The 26,078-nt window shown below is 34.2% G+C and overlaps 2 protein-coding genes across 2 annotated transcripts in view; one reads left to right on the forward strand and one right to left on the reverse strand.

The window, feature by feature from the left end:
• The first annotated feature begins 427 nt into the window (after nucleotides 1–427).
• On the forward strand, nucleotides 428–6,795 carry LOC144433953 (uncharacterized). The gene is made up of 10 exons (XM_078122371.1): nucleotides 428–864; nucleotides 1,264–1,407; nucleotides 1,820–1,979; nucleotides 2,431–2,634; nucleotides 3,047–3,347; nucleotides 3,629–3,834; nucleotides 4,564–4,701; nucleotides 4,984–5,211; nucleotides 5,642–5,761; nucleotides 6,347–6,795. Exons 1-10 carry the CDS (start codon nucleotides 428–430, stop codon nucleotides 6,488–6,490), a joined length of 2,082 nt encoding a protein of 693 aa, XP_077978497.1. The 3' UTR covers nucleotides 6,491–6,795.
• Nucleotides 6,796–21,404: 14,609 nt separating this feature from the next.
• The window catches only part of LOC144453961 (organic cation transporter protein-like), an 8,689-nt gene continuing 4,015 nt past the window's right edge, over nucleotides 21,405–26,078 (reverse strand). Inside the window, exons 4-9 of the mRNA XM_078145336.1 lie at nucleotides 25,745–25,916; nucleotides 24,192–24,351; nucleotides 23,637–23,713; nucleotides 23,153–23,361; nucleotides 22,803–22,911; nucleotides 21,405–21,618 (exon numbers count right to left, since the gene is read on the reverse strand). Coding sequence (XP_078001462.1) covers nucleotides 21,405–21,618; nucleotides 22,803–22,911; nucleotides 23,153–23,361; nucleotides 23,637–23,713; nucleotides 24,192–24,351; nucleotides 25,745–25,916 — 941 coding nt within the window. The remainder of the gene's footprint in view (nucleotides 21,619–22,802; nucleotides 22,912–23,152; nucleotides 23,362–23,636; nucleotides 23,714–24,191; nucleotides 24,352–25,744; nucleotides 25,917–26,078) is intronic.

Genomic DNA, 26,078 nt, shown 5'->3' on the forward strand with positions numbered 1-26,078 from the left:
ACTAACAACAATGCCATATCATTTGGGTTTATATGTGACAATAAATGACACATGTCAATGATTGAGAAATTATGTAATACTTTTGTCTTTATTTTTTTGTGCATCAGAGTACAATAGTCCAAAGTCACTGTCTAAGGTACGATACAAGGCCAAATCTGAAAATGAATACTTGCATGGTTACTCTATGAAGGACTCAAATAAGCCATCCTTGTTTGAAGAAGATCTTGATTATGATGATGTAGATGATAAAGATTCCATATGGTGTGATGATGCCGATGACAGTGAGTATTTTGAAAGACCAGAATTACCAAGCATTGGAAACATAATCCAAGATGCACTTGAGAAGTCTACGCACAATAATACTTGCTGTAGACAATCTTATCATCAAAACTGTGAAAGGATTGAAGAAATTAGACAAAATACAAACATGGCATCTTCCAGCTGTAGTAAAATGTACAATAAAGGTAATGCTATGTTTGACTCATCGTTTACAATGGACAACCAACTCAGTGGCAATGACTCAAGAGAAGAACCCTTGCAATGGGATGAAACAAATTCTAGTGTAACTGACATCAGGAATGCACCACTGTGTGAAAACACATCAAATAATAAACCATCAGTGACTCTAAGCGTGCAAACTGACAGTCTCAACCCTAAAAAACTACAGGATAACTTTGGTGACAGTGTAACTGTGGGACTATCGCTGCCATATAAATTCAGCATTGATATCACATCTGCTGTTATTGGTAGCCTGTATGAAAGAAAAGAAGAGAACCTTGCAAGACATTTACAGGAAAGTGGCAATCCAGTCTATCTTGTGTTTGAAGATTTGACAACTGAAAAAAGTGACTGTTCTTCAGTCAGGTAAGAAGCACAATATTCACTAGGAGATGAGTATTAGAAGGGAGAGTTATGTGCATGTGTTGTAAAATGATTGTGGTAGGTCTCAAAAATGGGTTGTCAAGCAGTTAACTGGTAGGTTACCTTGTAATTTGTATGCCTTTTACCACAAGGTTCAAACCTGCTCATTGCTGGCTGGGTTTGATTTATAAGAGGTATGTACAACATGTAGGTAAGAAGGGTGATGCTCATTCTGGCCAATGCTACCAAACAATTTAACAAATTTCAGAATTTATTTAGACCAATAAAGATTATCATTATAATTAATTAATTAATTGCTTGAATTCTATGTTTCTATTCATGTAGCAGTACTTAAGATGCTTTCAATTCACTCGTATGCTAACCTAAGTTTGTTTATTTTAGGGTTACATTGCTTGGTTGTAAGTCAACGTATGTAGACCAGGTACAGACATTGATAAATTCTGACTTGTGTGAAGATAAGGTATATTCTGTCTATGAAGTGGTTGAGCACATCATTAATGTTCTAGATGTTGCCCCAACTGATAGGTAAGCACACTACAGACACAATTATTTGTAATTCAAATCAACACAATTGTATTCAATCCAATTCAATTCAGTTTGATTTATTTTGATTCAATCTAATCTAATGTAGTTGAATTCAGTTCAATTTAATTTGATTTGATTTAATTCAGTTCAATCCAATCCGATTCAATTTGGTTTAAATCGATGTGATTCAAATTCAGTTTGTCAATTTAATTGAGTTCAAGCCAAATTATTTGTTGTATATGGTAATAGAATTTTGCTTCTGGACCTATCACTAGTATCAGTAAAGAAATAATGTTAAAGACTAAGGAATTGTCAGGAGCAGCTGCTCTAGTAGTTTCACTACATAAAATTCTGTTATTGTAAGTGGCATGACTTCAGAACAGACAAATAATTCAAGTTCTTTTGTTTACAGCCTGATGATAAATACTGATGTCAAGTACAAATACTGTTCGCGGTTTTTGAAGTTGAACCATGTGAAGTCAGTGTGTGGATGGAGATACAAATGTCTCACTCCTTATCAAGCCTGTCAAACTCATTTCTCTGCTCAGGACAGTGGTGGCTCATCCTATACAGTAAGTTCTTGTGATCGGAAGTGGGTCTCAAAAATGCATATAATGCAGAATAGTGAGACTTTGGTCTAAAAATGTTTAACAAAAAAGAATAGAGAGGCGATTTGGTCTAAATAATGTTTAACAAAAAAAGGATAGTGGAGATTGATTGTACTTTGTTTCATAAGGTACTGATGTAAGTAGCATGTAAACCAAATGAAAATATACTTGGAAAAATCATTTGTACAAGTTAAGTACAAGTTCCACTCCTAAGGATTCTTATTTACATTGTATACATTCTGCTTAAAGTCTGATGTGGAAATATGGCTTGAGTACTACCTCTATTTCCATCACAGAGGTTAATAAAGCAATCCAACCATATTCCCTCATCAGATTTTAATCAGATTGCATATTTGTATGTACCATAAGTTCATTATCATTTACATAGATTTTTCCTTGTGTCTTTTTCTAATAGAACAATCACCAGACTAGTAACCCAACAATCATAGATGACTTTACAGACATGTCTTCAGACTACTGTGGTATTTGTTATGATGTCATCAGTGGTTCACAAGATGCTACATCTCTGCACAATTGTAGACATTGGTTTTGTAACAGCTGTTGGAGAATGCATGTCAGTGCCAGAGTTCAGCAGGGAGATATCTCAATAACATGCCCAGTAAGTCTTGATTATAATCTGTCAGTCTTGTTAGTGGAGTTTTTGCCTTCCAGATCTGAATTTGATGTAAAAACTTCTCTTTTTTTTAAAATCTATATTATGTTTAACAAGTCTTAATACTCAGAAATTAAGGTTGTGTACTAATAGTAATAGGTACAAGGTACACTTTTAAATAAGAGTTTAGACTCTGTGAGAAGCATAAACAGGTCACAGATATTAACCTGTATGTAAATATTTTTTATGTTTTATTTTGCATTTTATACATGCTTGGTAGGTTTAATAAATGAACAAAGCTGTTGTTCCCTTGTCTACAAAGCAGCCAGGAATATCATAGTGAGTGTATGCTAAATATAAGATGGCAAGTAATATGCAGTACTAGTATTAATACTCAGATTTATTTTCATTCTGATAGGAATATAAATGTAAAGAAATGGTTGATTTAGTAACATTGATGTCTGTAATGACAGTCAGTCAGTACTACAACTACACAAGACAACAAAGTGAAAGCAAACTCAACTCCAAATTAAACTACCAGTGGTGCCCATCTTCAAAATGTGGCAGAATTGTCCAATTTGACCAGACTTGTCAAAGCACAAGTGTATCTGTCAACTGTGATTGTGGTAAACTGTGGTGCTCTGAATGTAAAGAAGAGGCCCATTGGCCAGCTACGTGTGACCAGGCGACAACTTATAGAGACTTGAGAAAAAATAATGGTGAGTTTTAGTACCCAAGGAGTTGAAATGTACTTAGAATAATAGATTTATAACGCCTGTACTTACTAAAAATTTGTTGTTGTTGAACTACTTCAATTACATGTTACTCATGTTTAGCAAATAGTTAACAGAAGCGTCGACACCAATGAATTTTTTCAATCTTCATGTATACTCTTTATTTCAGTGTTAATATTGTTTTAATCATTTATTGTTATTCAGATACCATTTGATCTACAGCTGTTGTAGCTACGATTTAATTACATTTTTTCCCCTCTATACAGGTGATGACAATAGTCATACATCTCCTTTAATATCCTATGTAAAAGTGAAGAAATGTCCTGAATGTAGACACCCAATGGAGAAGAATGGTGGCTGTCCAAATATGACATGTCGTTGTGGGATTCGTTTCTGTTGGGATTGTTTAACAAGTTTGGATAGTACTGATCATGGATGGCTCAGTTGTCAAAGGAATAGAAGAGATTTGGAGGTGCGTTTTGACCAGAATGCTCAATGTAACATAGTTGAATACAGTATTTATAAATCAGGATTAGGTGTTAAGAACAACTTTGGGCTTAAGAGTCTTAATCAAATTTATTTACTTATCATTCATTTGAACTATGTGTGCATGAATGTTTTAAAACATGTATTATTTCATATCTACCTGTGATTACTTGCACTGATGTGCTCAGATACCAATGGTATTTGCACTGCAGTGCAACACACTATAACATTATTGCATACCGGTATGCAAATGATATGTCAATGATGTAGCAATCATTCCTAGTACTAAAAAGCATGTGATTGCAAAGTATCATTTTTACGAAAGTGTGCAATTTCAGATAGATATATGTGATAATAACAGAACCCTTTGATATGTGAGTGCCAGTGTGGGTATTCAGGAGTATTAACACTCATACTTCCAGTGTTTTCTGCTGCACTTTCACTTGCTATATGCTCATGAAGTACAGCTGCAGAGCACACTGCAAGCACTTGAGCAAATACCGTAACTAGAAGTATGCCACTCTTGAACTTGAGTATCATAGCGTTCTGTCGTAGTATGGAATATGTTAATTGTAGATTACTTTTTCATATGTCCGTCATTATCTCAGGATGAATCTTTGATGTTTACACTACAGGCTATAATATGAAATAAGATGAAGTAAATACATTAATTTTAGCTAATGGTGTTGAATTTTACTTTTTTCCCCCTTTTTAGACGGTTGCATTGTATGGATACCATAGTGTTTCTTTTCACATGGACTTTTATCAGATTTCTGTGAAATATCACAAAGCAAGGTCTTACACATCCCTAGCAAATTTTAAAAGAGCTGCAAAGAAGTTGGCAGGAAAAATGGTAAGATTCATATAACCAATATAATTGCTACTCAAAATTATTACAATAATGTCTGTGAATAGAAATCATTGATTAGAAAAGGTACCAGTGCAGAATAGATTTGAATTCATCTACTCCAAACAATATTAAGTATGAGGACTTATCATCTACTTTCAACTATACTTTTTGGAATGAGGACATTTTGTCTTTAACAAGTTTTTATGGTATACCAATACAGAACACTCAATATTACATTAAAAGTTGGGTGTATTATAACAATCCTTCCATTTTTCTTTCAAATAGCTTTTGCAGAAGACGAAAGTGAAACGTCATAAACAAAGTGTGCCACTGTATACGAGAGGGTCTGTATCCGATATCAGCAGTGATTCTTCAGGATACAGTTCATCAGACAGTGACAAACACAACACGATAGATTTGAAGGAATTGCAAACATCATTATCACATGAAAACAATGACATGTTTATAGACTGCAAACAATTTGTAAAGGAGATTTCACAATTCTATGCAGAGGTAAGGAGATATGTTGGTTTGGATTAGATGGTATTGCATCTGGTTTAAGACTTAATAAGCAAATCATGGAGTATGTGCCAATCACCATTACGTCATCTGTTATGTTTTTATATCTGTGGAAGGAATTACGAGTGATACTATTTTAATGTGATTAGTAGCAGTGGTTGTGCTGACATTGGCAATGTTACTACGTTAATTCTATGTCACACAGTCTTGTTCAATAGCAAATGCCACTCATATTGTGAAGACATATATTATCTGTAGCATGCAGTTTTCAATGTGGCACCTCTGTACTTTGTATTGTGATATCAAACAGTCTGTAATTAATAATTTTTAGATGTTTTGAGTTCATTGTATAGATTATATATTTCCTGTTGTAGAGACTTTCTTAATGCTTAAAGTTAAACATGATTAATATTTTGTTCCACAGATTGTTTATGTGACTGAGCATGTTGCAGTGTTATGTGGCAAATGTTCAAAAAGAAAGAGAAGTAAAGTTATCCTACAAGTGTTGTGGCAGTTAGAATTCGTCATTTCCATGATTAATCAGGTATGTTACAATATTTTACGTCACTTCACAATTGATAGAATGTACTTCTTATAAGCTTAAGAAGTTGTATCTGAGACTGAAAGATAATTTGTTTGAGAATAATATTGTCTGATGCTAAGAATCATTTATAGTTTATATGTAGTCAATGTTATTCAGTGTCATTTACATCTATGACCAAAATCTACACTCATTACACTTAAAATATCAGTTGTTGTATATGTAAAGGTTCATACCCTACATCATAAAAAGTTGCTGTAATTTTCATTGTTGGTACCACTCTAAGATAACATGTGTTACATGACATGGTGTTACAATCAAGAATTTGGACAAAGTTAAGGAAGAAAAAGTTGATGCTTCACTTTCTATTTAATTTATTTTTCTATTTCACTTTCCATCACAATAAACATGCCGATACTTGGTGAATGAAATAGTAGATTAACAAGTTGTATTCTTTCATAAAGCTGAGCACAACTTTACTAAATTTGTGAACATAACTACACACTTTCATCTCAATGAAAAAATCAAAATTGACAAGTTGAATACTATTACATGTAACTAATTCATCCTTTTATTGTTTATTTGCAGCTTATAGTTGATGGTGAAGATGGTTACAAAGAGAACTTTCCAGACAGACTGTGTTCACTAATGAGATGTGGTGTTGATGCTATGAAGACTTTGGTACGATATGTCCCCAACTTGCAAAGAAGACTTGCACAACAACAACACTAAATCACCATATATGTAGCTCGAAAATTGTCAGATCCTGCTTAATTGATTATGTTGATACAAAACTGTAAACCTTCAATGCATCAAAACACACTGACCATTATCACTATTTTACAATGTAACATATTGTCCCAATATGTTTCTGTTATTTACAGTTTATACCAATGTACAATACTTGTGTTTAAAATGAAATTTAGCATTGAGTTCAAGCATTATCTGTGTACTACAATTTCAAATAAGGCTTCTAAGAAATGTGAGTGTACTATAGAATACACTGGAGGAGGAAGAAAATCACACCTGCAGAAACCCATGCATAAGTTGTAATGTTCAGTTTACAATTTTACAAAATCTTGTGAATAAAACTTAAAGTATTTTACATGTACTTTGTCTTGAGTGACTGGAAACTATGAACGGCCTTTCCTATAAAATAGAATGGATCAGAATAGATTGCATTGCACACGTAATAGCATATAGCATGGTTTTCTAATGTCACAGATTATATAGCTGTTTGTCCAGGCAGTGACAGACAAGCAAGTTTTTATTGCCATCTATGCACTGCTTCATTGCATATCTTTGTCTTCCACCTTGATCAATGGTATATACAAACTAGCCAAGTTTCAAATACATTATACATAGTCTGTGGACTTTTGTTAGTGGTACAACAGATGAAAAATTATATCAGCTGTGTGTGTGTGTGTCACTATGAGGGTGTATATCAGACTTTAAAATTCAATCAGGAAATAAAATTACATTTTACTAAATGTGGCAAAACCTGATTACATATTTCATTATACATTCAATTCAAATCTCTGTTCACATCTGTAAGAGCCACGTTTTACCCTCAACAACATATACCAAGTCTGTGTTAGTAACTCAATAAATTGCAAAACAAACTGAAAATTTAAAAGTTTCTTGTACACACAGGGTGTTATTTGTAAATAATCTGGATAAACAAAGTAATCATTACGTCATGTGTCAGGTTCTTGCATACATATTTCATTTTCCATATAATGAAACATCATTATGCACATAGTTTGATTTCTTGTGTTTACTTATCATTACAAGTGATTACTTGCCTTTATCGAGTTTGTTTACAAATCACTTTGTGTATGTACAATAACTAACTTTTCATACATTTTTGTTTTTGTAATTATTGATATATTTTTTACAATTTTTTAAATACAGCCACAGAATTGGGCAATTACGTTTCTCAGTGTTTTTCAAGTACCCATAGAAAAAACATAGTAAAGTTGTTTTATTACTAAAAATTACAATAATGTATCGTCTTTCTACTGTGTGTAGTAAGTCGCTTCATTCATAGCAACATTAATCTTATTCATATGTATAATATAAATTCACGATACAAACCAGTTTACATGTCCCTGACAGTGGAGAAGAATTGTCAAATTATGTATATCATACTATTTATACAAAGTAAACTTTTGCTAGTCTCGAAGGGGGCCGACGAGCCTCGATTTGATTACCTCGATACCACCATTATTCAAATAGTAGCTGCAGCACTCACAAAAAGTCCGTATATATCTGCACATAAACTTGGATGACAATAGAGCAATTAAGCCAAAAACAATCTGCCAAATGTATTTTTTCGTATGAATAATTGCTTGCGTTACCATTATTATTTTCCGATGAATGGTTCTGATACTGCAACTTGAAAACAAGTTCGGAGAATTACTACTAACCACCCCTTTTCTAAGATCGTTCAGTCCGTTCCAAATATAAATCATAACAGTAAATATGGCGACTTGCGTTGCACAACAATCTGTAAATATGTCTCCGACGTCTACTATTTATTACTTTACTTTCTCCGGCTACTCCCCAAAAGAAACCACTAGCCATCGGTGGGTGACAAAACCGAGGCACAGAAAAAAGCTCCGGTTTCGAAAAAGGCAACCAAGGTAAGTAAGTGACACCGTTTTCAGTTTGCAGCAACGACAAATATCATCAGTCGAGTCTATCACAGATTGTCTCGTCTGCAACTTGTGTGAAATATTTTTGTTTCAAATTAGGGAGCGATCAGTTTTTACGGCTGGTGGGGGGGGGGGAGGCAAATCAGAGGGGGGTGGGGTCACCTCAATTTCTGAAAGAAGGGGGGGGGGGAATTTTTACAAAGTGAATTAAGGGGAGAGGGGTCACCCCCGGAGGCGGTACCAGTGGCTACCTCTGGTAGGGGTGTGTGGCCAGTGCTGGAAACCCCAGGCCCCATTTTAGACCCACTTTGACAAAAAATCAAACCCCATTTTCGACCATTAGAGGTTTTTAAACGATGAAAGTTACTGGTTTGACCTAGCTGCAATAATTGTAGCGTTTGATGTGATTTTGAGGTTTTTTCGTCTGTTTTTGTGCCCTTTTTCGTTCCAAAGTTTAACCCGAATCAAACACTACAATTCCTCTTACACAAACACAAATAGACGGAACCGATTCAGATCTGAATCTCAAAGTTGGGCGGATTTTTCTGCTAAATTACGCCTTACCTGGCAAAAAATCTGACATTTCCTAACGGCAACATTAATTACAGAGCCTTCAAGACCCAAGAAGTGTTCAGAGGTACCCCAATTCCGTCAAAATCAGCAAATGTTACTGTAGCAACGCATGCAGCATTTTGAAACAGGCAGTATGCTGACACCTCGCTCACGTTTTCAACACGGTCTCATCTATTTGCGTTTGCGCTAGAGGAATTGTAGCGTTTGATTCGGGTTAAACTTCGGAACGAAAAAAGGCACAAAAACAGACGAAAAAACCCTCAAAATCACATCAAACACTACAATTATTGCAGCTAGGTTTGACCTAAAGACATTTTCCTTAGGAGGCAACATTTTGGGACAATTAATGAGTTATTATTTGGTTAAAAGGACAATGGACCACATTTTACTTTTAGACCAAGCAAAATAAAAAATGATGCAAAGTGGACTTATTAGCTCGAAAAAATAGACCTCCATTTTAGACCAAAGGGCTAGAAAATGCACCCCAAAGGGTGGCACATATACCTACACTCAAATAATTGGAGTAGGTCGGGGGGGGGGGGGGGTGTCACCTTAGGCCTAATAAAAAAATTGTGTAGTTCCAATTACGCTAAATTTTAGAATAGGTGGGGTAAGTAGATTTTTTTTTTTTTTTTTTTTTCTGTGCGTGTCCAGTTTAGGTTTTCCATTGTCTTCCAAATGGTCTCTGTGTTGTTTACTTCTGATCAGATGTACAGCCATTACAGATTGGAGGAACAGTTTTATTTTGTCTTTTTAAGTTGATGTCAGTTTCTGCATCCACTATTTCTTTTGAGACTTCACAATTTTTGCGATTTTGTTATTTTTAGGTGGGGTCGGGTAACTGGAACCAAACAATTATTTTTTTTAGGCCTTAGGTAAAATCTGTTGGAGTTTTTTTCTCACTTTCCACCTATTGTAGTACTAAGTATGTTCTCGATATTATTAAAGATAGTGTGATTAAGTGCATCAACTGTATTGTATCTGTATTGTTGTAGTTTAAATGTGTTTGTTATTTCAGGAACTAGCAAGCTCTGAAAACTGCACTTTTGTGATCATTGCTGTTGTGATTACCCCCCCCCCCCACCCACACACACACACAATTTCCACAGGCACTGGCGGGTATCTCAAACATAAGAAAGTCACTGTGAGTGAAGTACATATATTTTTAACCACCCAAAGTATTTTTTATCATTTTATTGTAATTTTCAGAAAATGTGAAAGAAATTATATCAGTGGATGAAAAATCACACACAGATAAGTACATATCACTCTACCATATTCACTGTCACTTTTTTTCTGTTTCAGGTTTTCATACTGTTTTCTTCAGATACATTTGAATACCAGTGTACTGAAATCATGGATTGTAAATCTAGTGGAAAATATGGAATTTGTACCAATGAACCCTGAAGAATGATCGTCTTTCTAATTACTACAAACGCTCTCACTCTGCCCAGTTCTATATCACTAAAGTGATCACTAGTGGCTTATATACACTGTTATTACAAGATGAAACAGAAGAATTACAAGAGAAATTTGGAGATTGTTTTAATGATGGAGGACTTGATGCTGCAGGTAAATTGAGTAAAATGTAACTTTTTTTCTCAGTCATTTTTAATTCTCAATTTTTTTTTGCTCTTTCAAATGGTTACATGGAACACTTTTTATAATATATCAGATTACATTTGTAAATGATATTGTTTCTATAGATCATTAATAATTTAGTCACACTTCAAACTTTAATTCAAATTCACTAGCAAATTGTCACAGAAGAATGCTATGGTACAACTCCAGCAAGGTTACATACAGTTTAAATAAGAGAAAGCGATGGGAGCTACCTGCACTTTTGAAAGAAAACATACAAGACTCTGAGATACATGAAGATTTGAACTTCAAAGTTATTCTGACAGAACATGAAGTTGCAGGAAGTGTGACTGGAAATGCTGGTGGAAGACAAGCTATTAAGGTACACCCTGCGTTATATTTTGATATATATGTATATTTGGTATAATACCATGTTTTCCTTCACAACTGATCAAGGTTTGAGCTTGAATGTGGGATGTATAAGAGATGGGGAGGCAGTTGTACATTGTATACTGAATATCATCCAGTCATCACCACAAAAGGAGTTGTGTTATACAGGGTGCATAATTATGTTCAGTGCTTGAAGTGGAGAAAGCAATTATTTCAGCTATGATTTGCCAGCCTTTATTGCATGTTGGTTTTATGTTTAAAAAAATTGAGAATTTGGGAATAGGGAAAAGAAAAACATCCATATGTGGAACTGCAATGCTTGTATCCTGAAGTATACTTACATCATCTTTATTTTCCCTCAGGCTAATTGTATAGGTGTATGGAATAGTAAAGCAGCAAAAGTGGAAAAGAAGCCAAAGAAGAAGTATGGAAAAACAGAGACTTTACTTCATGAACCCAAGCCATCATCACCAAGAGGAAATACAGGTTTACATGATGATGACAATGAAAATCAACTCCTACCAGTGCCAGAAATCACCTACAAGGTTGATTATGCACTTCCTCCAAATTCTCATCCAGTTTCCAAAGAAAGTAGATTTTTGAAGTGGAAAAAGAGTAAGTTAATTTAACTTTAAACATATGTTAAACTGAGTCTTCTGAGTAGTTTCAATTGAGAATGGTCAAAATCAACAGGTTGACCAACATAGATGTGCTTGTGGTGGAAAGACATGATAAAACATCCATCTATCAGGTATAATTGATTTTTCGAAATTGTGTGTTTGCATTTTCAAAAGTGTCATCAAAACTGATCCTGCAGTGTCTTATCTCATCACCCAACCCTCCTAGAAAATAATAAAAGACATACTGTACTAACAGCGATGCCATAAATGACACAGGTCCACATATGTCAGTGATTGAGAAATTATGTAATACTTTTGTCTCTATTTTTTGTGCATCAGAGTACATTAGTCCAAAGTCACTGTCTAAGGTTCGATACAAGACCAAATCTGAAAATGAATACTTGCATGGTTACTCTAAGAAGGACTCAAACAAGCCATCCATGTTTGAAGAAGATATTGATTATGATGATGTAGATGATGAAGATTCCACATGGTGTGATGATGGCGATGATAGTGAGTATTTTGAAAGACCAGAATTACCAAGCATTGGAAACATAATCCAAGATGCACTTGAGAAGTCTACGCACAATAATACTTGCTGTAGACAATCTTATCATCAAAACTGTGAAAGGATTGAAGAAATTAGACAAAATACAAACATGGCATCTACCAGATGTAGTAAAATGTACAATAAAGGTAATGCTATGTTTGACTCATCATTTACAATGGACAACCAACTCAGTGGCAATGACTTAAGAGAAGAACCCTTGCAATGGGATGAAACAAGTTCCAGTGTAACTGATGTCAGGAATGTACCATTGTGTGAAAACACATCAAATAATAAACCATCAGTGACTCTAAGGGTGCCAACTGACAGTCTCAACCCTAAAAAACTACAGGATAACTTTGGTGACAGTGTAACTGTTGGACTATCGCTGCCATACAAATTCAGCATTGATATCACATCTGCTGTTATTGGTAGCCTGTATGAAAGAAAAGAAGAGAACCTTGCAAGACATTTACAGGAAAGTGGCAATCCAGTCTATCTTGTGTTTGAAGATTTGACAACTGAAAAAAGTGACTGTTCTTCAGTCAGGTAAGAAGCACAATATTCACTAGGAGATGAGTATTAGAAGGGAGAGGTATGTGCATGTGTTGTAAAATGATTGTGGTAGGTCTCAAAAATGGGTTGTCAAGCAGTTACCTGGTAGGTTACCTTGTAAATTGTATGCCTCTTACCACAAGGTTCTAACCTGTTCATTGCTGGCTGGGTTTGATTTAAAAGAGGTATGTACAACATGTAGGTAAGAAGGGTAATGCTCATTCTGGCCCATGCTACCAAACAATTTAACAAATTTCTGAATTTATTTGGACCAATAAAGATTATTATTATAATTACATGTAATTAATTAATTGCTTGAATTCTATGTTTCTATTCATGTAGCAGTACTTAAAATGCATTCAATTCACTGGTATGCTAACCTAAGTTTGTTTATTTTAGTGTTACATTGCTTGGTTGTAAGTCAACGTATGTAGACCAGGTACAGACAATGATAAATTCTGACTTGGATCAAGATAAGGTATATTCTGTGTATGAAGTGGTTGAGCACATCATTAATGTCCTAGATGTTGCCCCAACTGACAGGTACGCACACTACAGAGTAATTAAAATCAACACAATTGGCATTCAATTCAGTTTGATTTATTTTGATGCAATCCAATCCAAATTAAATTTAAATTGATTCAGTATGGTTAAATTCGGTGTGATTCAAATTCAGTTTGTCAATTTGATTAAATTCAAGTCATATTATTTGTCGTATATAATTTTGCTTCTGGACCTATCACTAGTATCATTAAAGAAGTAATGTTTAAGATTAACGACTTGTCAAGAGCAGCTGCTCTATTAGTAGTTTCACTGCATACAATTCTGTTATCTTACGTGGCATGACTTCAGAACAGACAAATAATTCAAGTTCTTTTGTTTACAGCCTGATGATAAATACTGATGTCAAGTACAAATACTGTTCACGGTTTTTGAAGTTGAACCATGTGAAGTCAGTGTGTGGATGGAAATACATATGTCTCACTCCTTATCAAGCCTGTCAAACTCATTTCTCTGCTCAGGACAGTGGTGGCTCATCCTATACAGTAAGTTCTTATGATTCGAAGGGAGTCTCAAAAATGCATATAATGCAGAATAGTGAGACTTTGGTCTAAAAATGTTGAACAAAAAAGAATAGAGAGGCGATTTGGTCTAAATAATGTTTAACAAAAAAGGATAGTGGAGATTGATTGTACTTTGTTTGATGAGATACTGATGTGAGTAGCATGTAAACCAAATGAAAATGTACTTAGAAAAATCAAGTTCTACTCCCAATGATTGTTATTTACATTGTGTATATTCTTTTTAAAGACTGATGTGGAAATATGGCTTGATTGCTTATATGTACATAACCTCTATTTCCTTCATAGAGGTATAATAAAATAATTCAACCATATTCCCTGATCAGATTTTAATCAGATTGCATATTTGTATGTACCATAAGTTCATTATCATTTACATAGATTTTTCCTTGTGTCTTTTTCTAATAGAACAATCACCAGACTAGTAACCCAACAATCATAGATGACTTTACAGACATGTCTTCAGACTACTGTGGTATTTGTTATGATGTCATCAGTGATTCACAAGATGCTACATCTCTGCACAATTGTAGACATTGGTTTTGTAACAGCTGTTGGAGAATGCATGTCAGTGCCAGAGTTCAGCAGGGAGATATCTCAATAACATGCCCAGTAAGTTTTGATTATAATCTGTCAGTCCTGTTAGTGAAGCATTTGCCTGCCAGATCTGAATTTGATGTAAAGAACTTCTTTTTAAACAATCTATATTAAGATTAACAAGTTAAGGCTGTGTACACATTAAAGAAGATCCTGTGAGAAGAATAAACAGGTCACAGATATTAACCTGTATGTAAAAATTGTTTTTGTTTTATTTTGCATTGTATACATGTTTAGGTTTATACATGATCATTTCTGTTGTTTCCTTGTAGAAGACAGCCAGGAATATCATAGTGACTGTATGCTAAACATAAGATGACAAGTAATATGCAGTACTAGTATTAATACTCAGATTTATTTTCATTCTGATAGGAATATAAATGTAAAGAAATGGTTGATTTAGTAACATTGATGTCTGTAATGACAGTCAGTCAGTACTACAACTACACAAGACAACAAAGTGAAAGCAAACTCAACTCCAAATTAAACTACCAGTGGTGCCCGTCTTCAAAATGTGGCAGAATTGTCCAATTTGACCAGTCTTGTCAAAGCACAAGTGTATCTGTCAACTGTGATTGTGGTAAACTGTGGTGCTCTGAATGTAAAGAAGAGGCCCATTGGCCAGCTACGTGTGACCAGGCGACAACTTATAGAGACTTGAGAAAAAACAATGGTGAGTTTTAGTATTCAAGGAGTTGAAATGTACTTAGAATAATAGTCTTACAATGCCTATACTTACTAAAGATTTGTTGCTGTGTAACTCCTTAAAGTTGCTATATGGATGAGGATTGGGTATTTATTTTGGATTTTGAATTTATAAAACAATTTTACCATTGCTTCCAACTTGAAAAATTAATGTGAAAGAACACATGTCAAGTCCATGTTTGTAACAACATAAATCACAAAAGATTAATAAAATGTGTAAAATGTTTGTTACTGTATGTACAATAACAAACGTTTTTACATATTTTTTTTCTTTTTGCAATGTATTAAGTTACAAACACAGGCTTTAACAATGTTATTTCACATTAAAGCCTTGATAAAATCGTTTTCTAAATTCAAAATCCAAAATAAACACCCTCATCCATATGGCCACTATAAATTACATGTTGTTACTCATGTTTAGGAATGGTTAACATAAGCACCGACAGCAATGAATTTTTCAATCTTCATGCATACTCTTCAGTGTTTATATTGTTTCAAATTATCATTTATTGTATTCAGGGTAACATTTGTTCTAAAACTGTTTAATCGTTTTTTCCTCTATACAGGTGATGACAATAATCATACATCTTTTTTAATATCCTTTGTAAAAGTGAAGAAATGTCCTGAATGTAGATACCCAATGGAGAACAGTGGTGGGTGTTCACATATGATATGTCGTTGTGGGATTCGTTTCTGTTGGGATTGTTTAACAAGTTGGGATAGTGCCAATCATGGATGGCTCAGTTGTCAAAGAAATAAAAGAAATTTTGAGGTGCGTTTTGACCAGAATGCTCAATGTAACATAGTTGAATACAGTACTTATAAATCGGGATTAGGTTTTCAGAACAACTTAGGGTGTGAGTCTTGATAAAATTTGTTTACTTATTATTAAACATGTTTTATTACATATCTACCCATGATTACTTGCACCGATGTGTTCAGATACTAAAGGTATTTGCACTGCAGGGCAACACCAAATACTTGTATGCAAATGATATGGAAATGATGTAGCAATCATTCATTGTACACAAAGCATGTGACCACAAAGTATCGTTGTTATGAAAATTTGCTGTTTTTCGGATAAACATGTGATAACAACTGAACCCTATGACACGTGAGTGCCAGTGTGAGTACTTGGGAGTATATGATTAACACTCATGCTTGCATTATTTTCTGCTGCACTTTCTCTTGCTATATGCTTGTGAAAGTACAGGTGCAGAGCACTGAACAAGCACTAGAGCAAATACCCCGAGTATGCCACTCTTGCACTTGCGTGTCATAAGGTTCTGTCATAGTATGGAATATGTTAAATGTAGAGTACCCTTTTGTATGTCTGTCATTATCTCAGGATGAATCTTTGATGTTTACACTACAGGCTATAAAATGAAATAAGATGAAATAAATACAATAATTTAGCTATTGGTGTTGAATTTTACTTTTTTTTCCCCTTTTAGACGGTTGCATTGTATGGATACCATAGTGTTTCTTTTCACATGGACTTTTATCAGATTTCTGTGAAATATCACAAAGCAAGGTCTCACATGTCCCTAGCAAAATTCAAAAGAGCTGCAAAGAAGTTGGCAGGAAAATTGGTAAGATTTATATAATCAATACAATGTTAATCAAAATTATAGCAATAATGTCTGTGAATAGAAATCTTTCGATTGGAAAAGGTACCAATGCAGAATAGATTTGAATTCATCTACTCCAAACAATATCAAGTATGAGGATTTATCCTTGCAGGGTTAATCCCGAATCATCATCTATTTTCAACTATATTTTTTGGAATGAGGACATTTTGTCTTTAACAAGTTTTTATGGTATACCAATACAGAACACTCAATATTACATTAAAAGTTGGGTGTATTATAACAAATCTTCCATTTTTCTTTTAAATAGTTTTTGCAGAAGACGAAAGTGAAACGTCATAAACAAAGTGTGCCACTGTATACGAGAGGGTCTGTATCCGATATCAGCCCTGATTGTTCAGGATACAATTCATCAGACAGTGATAAACACAACACGATAGATTTGAAGGAATCACAAACATCTTTATCACATGAAAACAATGACATGTTTATAGACTGCAAACAATTTGTAAAGGAGATTTCACAGTTCTATGCAGAGGTAAGCAAGAATTTAAGATATGTTAGTTTGGAGTTGATGGTATTGCATCTGGTTTAAGACTTGGTATTCAAATCACAGAGTACGTGCCAATCACCATTACGTTATCTGTTATGTTTTTATTTTTGTGTATGGAAGAAATTGCGAGTTGATACAATTTGCAGCATGATTAGTAGCAGTGGGTGTGCTGACATACACAATATCACTATGTTAATTCTATGTCACATACAGTCTTGTTCCATACCAAATACTGCTTGTATTGTGAAGACATATATTATCTCTAGCATGCAGTTTTGAATGTGGCACCTTTGTAGTTTGACATCACATTGTCTGTAATTAATAATTTTTAGATGTTTTGAGTTCATTATATAGATTATATATTTCCTGTTGTAGAGACTTGCTTAATGCTTAAACATTAATATTTTGTTCCACAGATTGTTTATGTGACTGAGCATGTTGCAGTGTTATGTGGCAAATGTTCAAAGAGAAAGAGAAGTAAAGTTATCCTACAAGTGTTGTGGCAGTTAGAATTCGTCATTTCCATGATTAATCAGGTATGTTACAACATTTTACATCACTTCACAACTGATAGAATTCACGTCTTATAACCTCAAGTTGTTTCTGATACTGAGAAATAATTTGTTTGAAAATAATATAACCATGGACATTGTGTGATGCTAAGAAACTTTGGGGACCATTTATAAAATCTAGACTCATCAAACTTTAAATATTAGTTGTTGTATATGTAAAAGTTCATACCCTACATCACAAAAAGTTGCTGTAATTTTCATTGTTTGTTAGTACCACTTTTAAATGTAGAATTTGGTGTTACAATCAATATTTTGTCTAAAGGTATGTAAGAAAAAGTTGATGCTTCACTTTCTATTTAGGTTCAGCAATATTTAACTAATAATTTGAAATCATGTCATACTGGTTAAAAATTTACATATAGTGAAAATGTGTGTAGCTGTAGGTAGTGCATATAAGTGTGTGTGTGTGTACTAAATAAATTACATTATCTAACTCAATGAGAAAGTACTGCCATCACAATAAACATCCTGATAATTAGTGTTAACTTGAAACATTGTCGATGGTGGACCGTTTCGTTCGTACGCCTCTTAGGCCAAAAAAAAAATATCTGGTTCTGGTCAGGGTAAACTTTCTAAAGTGGTGCGATGACGCAAATTTTTTTTTCCTATTTTTTTTTTTGCAAATTAGTACTCTGTTTTATCATATTCATCTCTTGAAAAACTTCCTTTTTCTTCGAAGCAGTTTAGGCTTTGTATTTAAAGCAGTCTTGGCATGTAGGGTAGATTTTAGCTGCTTGTTCTCCTGATATCAGGAACGGGAAAGCAAAAATTGTCAAAAAAAAGGATCGACGCGAAGGTATTCAGGGCACTCACGTGCTGACCAGAACCAGATATATATTTTTTTGGCCTTACCTATGCAGTTTGGGTTTGAATCCATCCTAAAAAATAAAATAAATTGACACGTTGAATACTAGTAACTAATTCATCCTTTATTGTTTATGTGCAGCTTATAGTTGATGGTGAAGATGGTTACAAAGAGAACTTTCCAGACAGACTATGTTCACTAATGAGATGTGGTGTTGATGCTATTAAGACTTTGGTACGATATGTCCCCAACTTGCAAAGAAGACTTGCACAACAACACTAAATCACCATATATGTAGCTCGAAAATTGTCAGATCCTGCTTAATTGATTATGTTGATACAAAACTGTAAACCTTCAATGCATCAAAACACACTGACCATTATCACTACTTTACAATGTAACACATTGTCCCAATATGTTTCTGTTACTTACAGTTTATACCAATGTACAATACTTGTGTTTAAAATGAAATTTAGCATTGAGTTCAAGCATAGTCCGTGTACTACAATTTCAAATAAGGCTTCTAAGAAATGTGAGTGTACTATAGAATACACTGGAGGAGGCAGAAAATCACACCTGCAGAAACCCATGCATAAGTTGTAATGTTCAGTTTACAATTTTACAAAATCTTGTGAATAAAACTTAAAGTATTTTACATGTACTTTGTCTTGAGTGACTAGAAACTGTATGAACGGCCTATCCTATAAAATAGAATGGATCAGAATAGATTGCATTGCACAAGTAATAGCATATAGCATGGTTTTCTAAATGTCACATCATATAGCTGTTTGTCCAGGCAGTGATAGACAAACAAGTTTTTATTTCCATCTATGCACAATGCTTCATCGCATCCCTTTGTCTTCCACCTTGATCAATGGTATATACAAACTAGCCAAGTTTCAAATACATTATACATAGTCTGTGGACTTTTGTTAGTGGTACAACAGATGAAAACTTGTATCAGCTGTATGTGTGCGTGTGTGTCACTATGAGGGTGAATATCAGACTTTAAACTTTAATCAGGAAATAACATGACAATTTACTAAATATGGCAAACCTGATAACATAGTTCATTATGTATATTTATGTATATATTCAGTGTACATCTCTGTTCTACATCTGTGATAGCCACGTTTTACTCTTGATGTGCTTTATGATTAACGTGACAAATCACCCCAACTTTATAAAGCAACATTTATGTCTCCCTTTCCATCAATTTCTCGATTTTTATTAAATATCAATTCTGGGGGAAATACCTACTTGAATTGACAATATGTATGAGAAATTGACATTTAATCTTGGCAACTTTACCATGTTTATTAGTCTTTAACTAACTAACTGTGAGTGGAGGTGTAAATCGTAACGATACCATATAGGATTTAGCCTATATAATTATGTTTATCTACTTGGGTGAATATTGTGAACAACATATACCAAGTCTGTGTTAGTAACTCAATAAATTGCAAAACAAACTGAAAATGATATTTTAAAAGTTTCTTGTACACACAGGGTGTTATTTGTAAATAATCTGGATAAACAAAGTAATCATTACGTCATGTGTAAGGTTCTTGCATACATATTTCATTTTCCGTATAATGAAACGTCATTATGCACATACTTTGATTTCTCGTGTTTACTTATCATTACAAGTGATTACTTGCCTTTAACGAGTTTGTTTACAAATCACTTTGCGTATGTACAATAACTTTTCATACATTTTTAAAAATAATTATTGATATTTTTTGTAATTTCTTTAAATACAGCCAAATAATTGGGCAATTACGTTTCTCTGTGTTTTTCAAGTACCGATAGAAAAACATCGTAAATTTTTTTTATTACTAAAAATTACACCTAATAGCCATTTCTCACAATATGACCACTTAATATATGAATAACTCATTATCAAATGTTAGTATATATTTCCTTAATGACTAGATGAATACTTTCATAGACGGCAATCGTCTTCAAATCCTTTATTTGTGTTAGACTTATCACCGTCCGTGCCACCATTTGCCTGGTTTTCGTTAGCCATACCTCTTTGCTCACGTATAGATGTCAGTTCGTTTTCTTCATTCTTTGATTTCATCTTTGGGTCTTCTGCATCCTGCTTATAATGTTTTCTGTCAGTGGGAATTGCATACACAAAATCAAGTTATCCTTCACAACTTTGGTTGGCGGAAAATATATGGTTGCTTTCAGAAAATCAACATATATATTTAAATGTTACAGCACACGCTTGGGGAGGGATTGCGTAGCAAAAAATGCAGTTACGAAACCTGAAACAAAACATCGCCTGGCTTGACATAATTTTACTAAGACTGCTAAATTTCACTTTTTGGTCAACAGATATCCTACACACAAAGGAACATTTTATTGTCTCGACAAATATCTCTGCTTGCAAGATTTTTGTTGAGCCAGACGATAAAATGTTGCAGTGTTGGTAAGATTTTTGTTGAGCCAGACGATAAAATGTTGCAGTGTTGGTAAGATTTGTGTTGAGCCAGACGATAAAATGTTGCAGTGTTCGTTGGTTGACAAAATACTGTACCAAAGTTCTAACATGCTAAATTACAACACACAACTACTGTAACAACAAGAATTATTGACATTTATCAAATTTTGATTATTCATTCATTCATTCATTCATTCATTCATTCATTCACCCACCCACTCACTCACTCACTCACTCACTCACTCACTCACTCACTCACTCACTCACTCACTCACTCACTTTAAGTGATGTTCCAAATCATTCGTCAATTCTGATCATTGATTGATTGATTGACTCACTCACTCACTCACTCGCTCACTCAATTTAACTTACGTTCCAAAAGTTTCTCCCTCTTCAATCGTTTCTGGAAGTTTCCGATTTCTTGTTTCAGGTAAATAGAGTACCGTCAACCCAGCAATCACTGATACACCACCCATTACAACAAAGGGTAACGGAGTCCAATACACAGACAATAACATCACATATGGTGATATGATACTACCAACACGAGCTGACATGGACGATATACCCATACCTGCATTTCTGTGAATACAGAATGTGTAGTAGAAAGTGTACACTTTCTAAATAAAAGTTAAATTTTCATTCCGAGTCTTGGTCCCAAAAACTAGTTTATGGCCGAGTCATCGTAAATGTTGCACATCTTTCATAATATGCCTGTTCTTGATTTTATTTTTCTAATTTAACCATGAGCTCAAATTCAAAATGGATATTCTCAAAAATAGAATTTGGCATAGGTACATCGTAAATACTTTGTGGGTGCAACAGGAATAACAATACCCTGTTACGCCTAAAAAATGTTTGGTTCCGGTTACTTGACCCCAGCTAGTTTTTCAATGCCGACGCTAAACCTTTTTTACGTATTCGAAAAGAAATTAAATCGCGAAAATTGTGTGAAGTCTCGGGAGAAATAGTGGATACGGAAACTGACACCAACTTTAAAAAGACAAATTAATATAAAACTTTTCTTCCAATCTGTAATGGTTGTACATCTGATGTGAAGAAACAAATAACACGGAAAACATAACTACCTGAACTAGACACTCATAGATGGAAAATATCTACCTACCATAAGCTTACCTATTCTAAAATTGAGCATAATCGGAACCACCCAATTGTTTAGGCCTTATAACAAACACAGTGGCACCAAGACTCTTTTTCCACTTTTCATGTCAACAAGGTGTTTAATTCTTTGTAATAAATGTAGCAACTGTCATTAATGTTTATGATTTGTACATATATCAGGAGTGAGTCGAGAAAACTTTACAAATTAACATGATGGGCCTATTAATTTACCTTCGAAGCGATGCAAAATCGCATGCTTTTACTTTTTATTTTTATCTAACGGGGGCGTTACATGTATTTTGCTGACCTCGTCAGTACCATTTTCAGCAGTGTATGGTGATATTTCACTGAATCAAGGGAGGAAACACGCAATAATACCATGATATCCCAGGCCCCTTTGAAGAAACGTATTTATTTATTTATTTATTTATTTACTCATGAACCAACAGGTTGCCCCAATCATAGGTTTGTAAAAAAGCAATAATAATAAGTTTGAATGTTGAAAATCGATGTCTCAAAATAAAATTCCCCACTACATGTTTCTGAAATTATGATAATATACAAATTTGCCAAAAAAACCCAGTTTTTTGTGATAGTTCATCTTCAGCATCTTTTTGTTCTTGTTGAAGTGACGTGAAACGTACCTGACGACTGTTGGGTAGATCTCCAATCCGTACACGTAGACTAGAGCGAATACTCCAGAAATACATAGTTTGGCTAGCATAGCTACTGCTATGGACAATTCAGTAATTTCTGAAATCATTAGTGAAACAATGATACATTACAACAAGGAAATCTTGAACTCGATATGTAAACAAGTTTTAAATGCTCATTTCTAGAATGTGTATTATGTTTAATGTGTGGCGAACACCAAAGAAAGGTCACATTTGGAGAGAGAGGCCTAATGAAACTCTCCATTTTATGATCATTGAAGCAACTTACTAAATTTTTTTGAAGTCACGAAATCAAACACTGATCATGATTATTGACATACCTATGGGTACACTGAGAATGAGAGCTAACCCTCCAATAACTGCGAAACCACATAGTGTCAAACGTCGGCCAATAGCCTTCATCAACCACAATGCTATCAAGCAAGCAGGAATTTCTACAAAACCAGCCAAGGCGAACGTTATGTATGGGTTTTCACCTAGTTGGTCAGTGTTTAGAGCAATGCCGTAGTACACGAAACTACATGAAAACCTGAGATGAAAAAGAGTCAATATGTCAACAGACAGTAACTTTTGATGGTTTTCAATGATGAAAGGTTATAGTTTTTTAAGTCAGCAGCACAATGAATGAATGAAGAGTACCACTGTGACAGTCACAATTCGTGTCCATTCTCACCATATCTTTAAAGTTATGTTAGATCAATGGATTCCATAGTTTGTAATGGTTTAATAATTGTAGCTGTATTTGTCTTATGATCTCTTACACACACTTAATTTTAATGAAGGGTTTTCAATCAACCAACTTACCAGTTTAGACACATCACCAATGCTCTAAGTCGCAACCTCGGACTTTTGAAAAGGTCCACTAGTGTGTAACTCCGTTCCTGTAAGAAAATTTAAGGGATTCATATGATGTCGGTTTATTTAACTATTTGGTGATGTTTTGGAGAGATAACCTGCTTTCTGAAGTTTCTAAAGATTTTCACATAGTGTTCCTTGTCAGATATAGATAAACAAATCCAACCATAACTTTTACACGATAAACAAATCCAACCATAGCTTCAACATATAAACAAACAAACAAACAAACAAACAAACAACAAACAAACATACACACATACATACATACATACATACATACATACATACATACATACAAACAAACAAACAAACAAACAAACAAACAAACAAACAAACAAACAAACAAACCATAGCTTCTACATGATAAACTGAGACATGAATCTATTATTCGGAAATAAGCACACTTCTATATTGCAATGCCTGGTGAATATCCATTTATCATTTAGGCTTAAAGTCATAGTCTTTGTTTCCATTTACTAATTAAAATCAAACCTTTGGAACGTCGACCTCGTGCTTTCCTTTTTGTTGCAGTTTCTTTTCTTCTTTGAAATAATCATCCGGAAAAGTGGTCTTGTTATACTTGGCAAAACGCTGGAGGACTTTCGTACATTTGTCATATTTGTGTTTTTGCATCAACCACATCGGAGTATCTGTGAAAAGACTGATATAAAACAGTACACGAAAAGAGAGAATAGTTAACGATAAATACAACTCGTAATACTGAAGTAAAGAGTTTGTATGTTTTGTCACAATAGTCTACAGCACAGGCACTCGAATCGATGTGTATGATTTAAAAAAAATATGTATGTAAATAAGACTTATTTACATACAATACATTTTTTCTACACATTGATTTGAGTGCCTGTGGTCTACATCTATATAAAGTGTTTCCTAAATGTGATCGATCTGTAAAAAGTGTTAGCAATGTAAAAGCAAGTAAACAGTTACATTGTAATGACTAGAGTGTAAACTTATAGATGTCATCTCAGTGGTGATTCACTGTAATCACCCAGCAGTTTATGACGACGGTTGTTTGATTATCAATTGACAATTAGAAAGGTCACTGTGTTACCTCAGATTAACATCAGGTTCACAAATCTAGTCTGAAAGCAGACTAAAATGATCACTTATCGGATTAGTGATATGGGCTCGGGCTAAGACCGCTCTAGATTTTGTAGTGTGAAGCTACCTTATTCTAGTCTTATAATCACAATCCAGGGATTAACATTTAATGAGGGCGGAGCTTCAAAAAATATCAAAACTATAAACGCTACAATTAATTATTGTACATGTTGTTAGATTATTTGCTATGATTAGAATCAGTGATGTCGGATGTGTATCTAAAACAGGCTTTAAAAGTGCCGAGAAATCTTTTCCACATCACGCTATCAAACTACGCAAATTCATTCATAGCCTGAAAGACCTGTTTCACAGAATGTACAATTTGTTTTCACTTTATATATAGTATGCATAATATGGTGGTGTAGCGAGTGGTTACATACAATGTAGAGGATCAACGAGAAGATCTTTTTGACTAATTCACTCACATATGCATATGGCCATAGAACACAACAGGATACAGCTTACACAAATACGCACATTGAACACACAATATGCAAGTTTCTGAAGTTTGCATTGTTTCGTGTATTACGCAGAGAGCTTGAAGAACTTTGATTTCTGAAACTGATTGCATCCTGCTGTATGCTACGGTCGGAGTATGTATGAGGATTTATGCGTGTTATAAGAAGAAGATTTTCCTGCACCGTCAAAGTTAGTTTTAATCACCCCCTCAATATTCTGATCAAAACTATTTCGAATCAATAATAAGGCCTAAACAATTGACTGTGTGGTTCCGATTACGCTTAATTTGAAATAAGTGGGATAGGTAGATTTTTTATTTCTCTCTGTGTTATTGGGTTCTTCTCATCAGATGTACAGCCATTACAGATAGTAAGAACAGTTTTACAATATCTTTTATAGTTGATGTCTATTTTTTGTAGGCCTAATTGTTTGAGTCCAACTTAGTAGGCCTATAAGAGGTAACATAGACTTACAAAATGGAAGGCAAGAATAATATCCAAATACAACCACAGATAAGATGAATCATTCGCCAATCTCCACCACAAAGATATGCAATGGCTGCTAGCAACATGTAGAAAATACCAAACGAAAGATGGGGAAGAGTACCACATACTGTTCGGTACTCGAGACCAACCATTTCCATTACTTGGAAGAAAGAAAACAGCAGCATAAAAATGAAATAAACGTAATCCACAATACTGGAAACATACATGTATGTACAGGTGATCAACGTTTTCAGATATTTTACATATTTAAAACATTTTTCTATAGTGCATTCAATAAAGAGAAATAAACGGATACATTGGT

Source organism: Glandiceps talaboti, chromosome 1, assembly GCF_964340395.1.
Source record: "Glandiceps talaboti chromosome 1, keGlaTala1.1, whole genome shotgun sequence".
NCBI lineage: Eukaryota > Metazoa > Hemichordata > Enteropneusta > Spengelidae > Glandiceps > Glandiceps talaboti.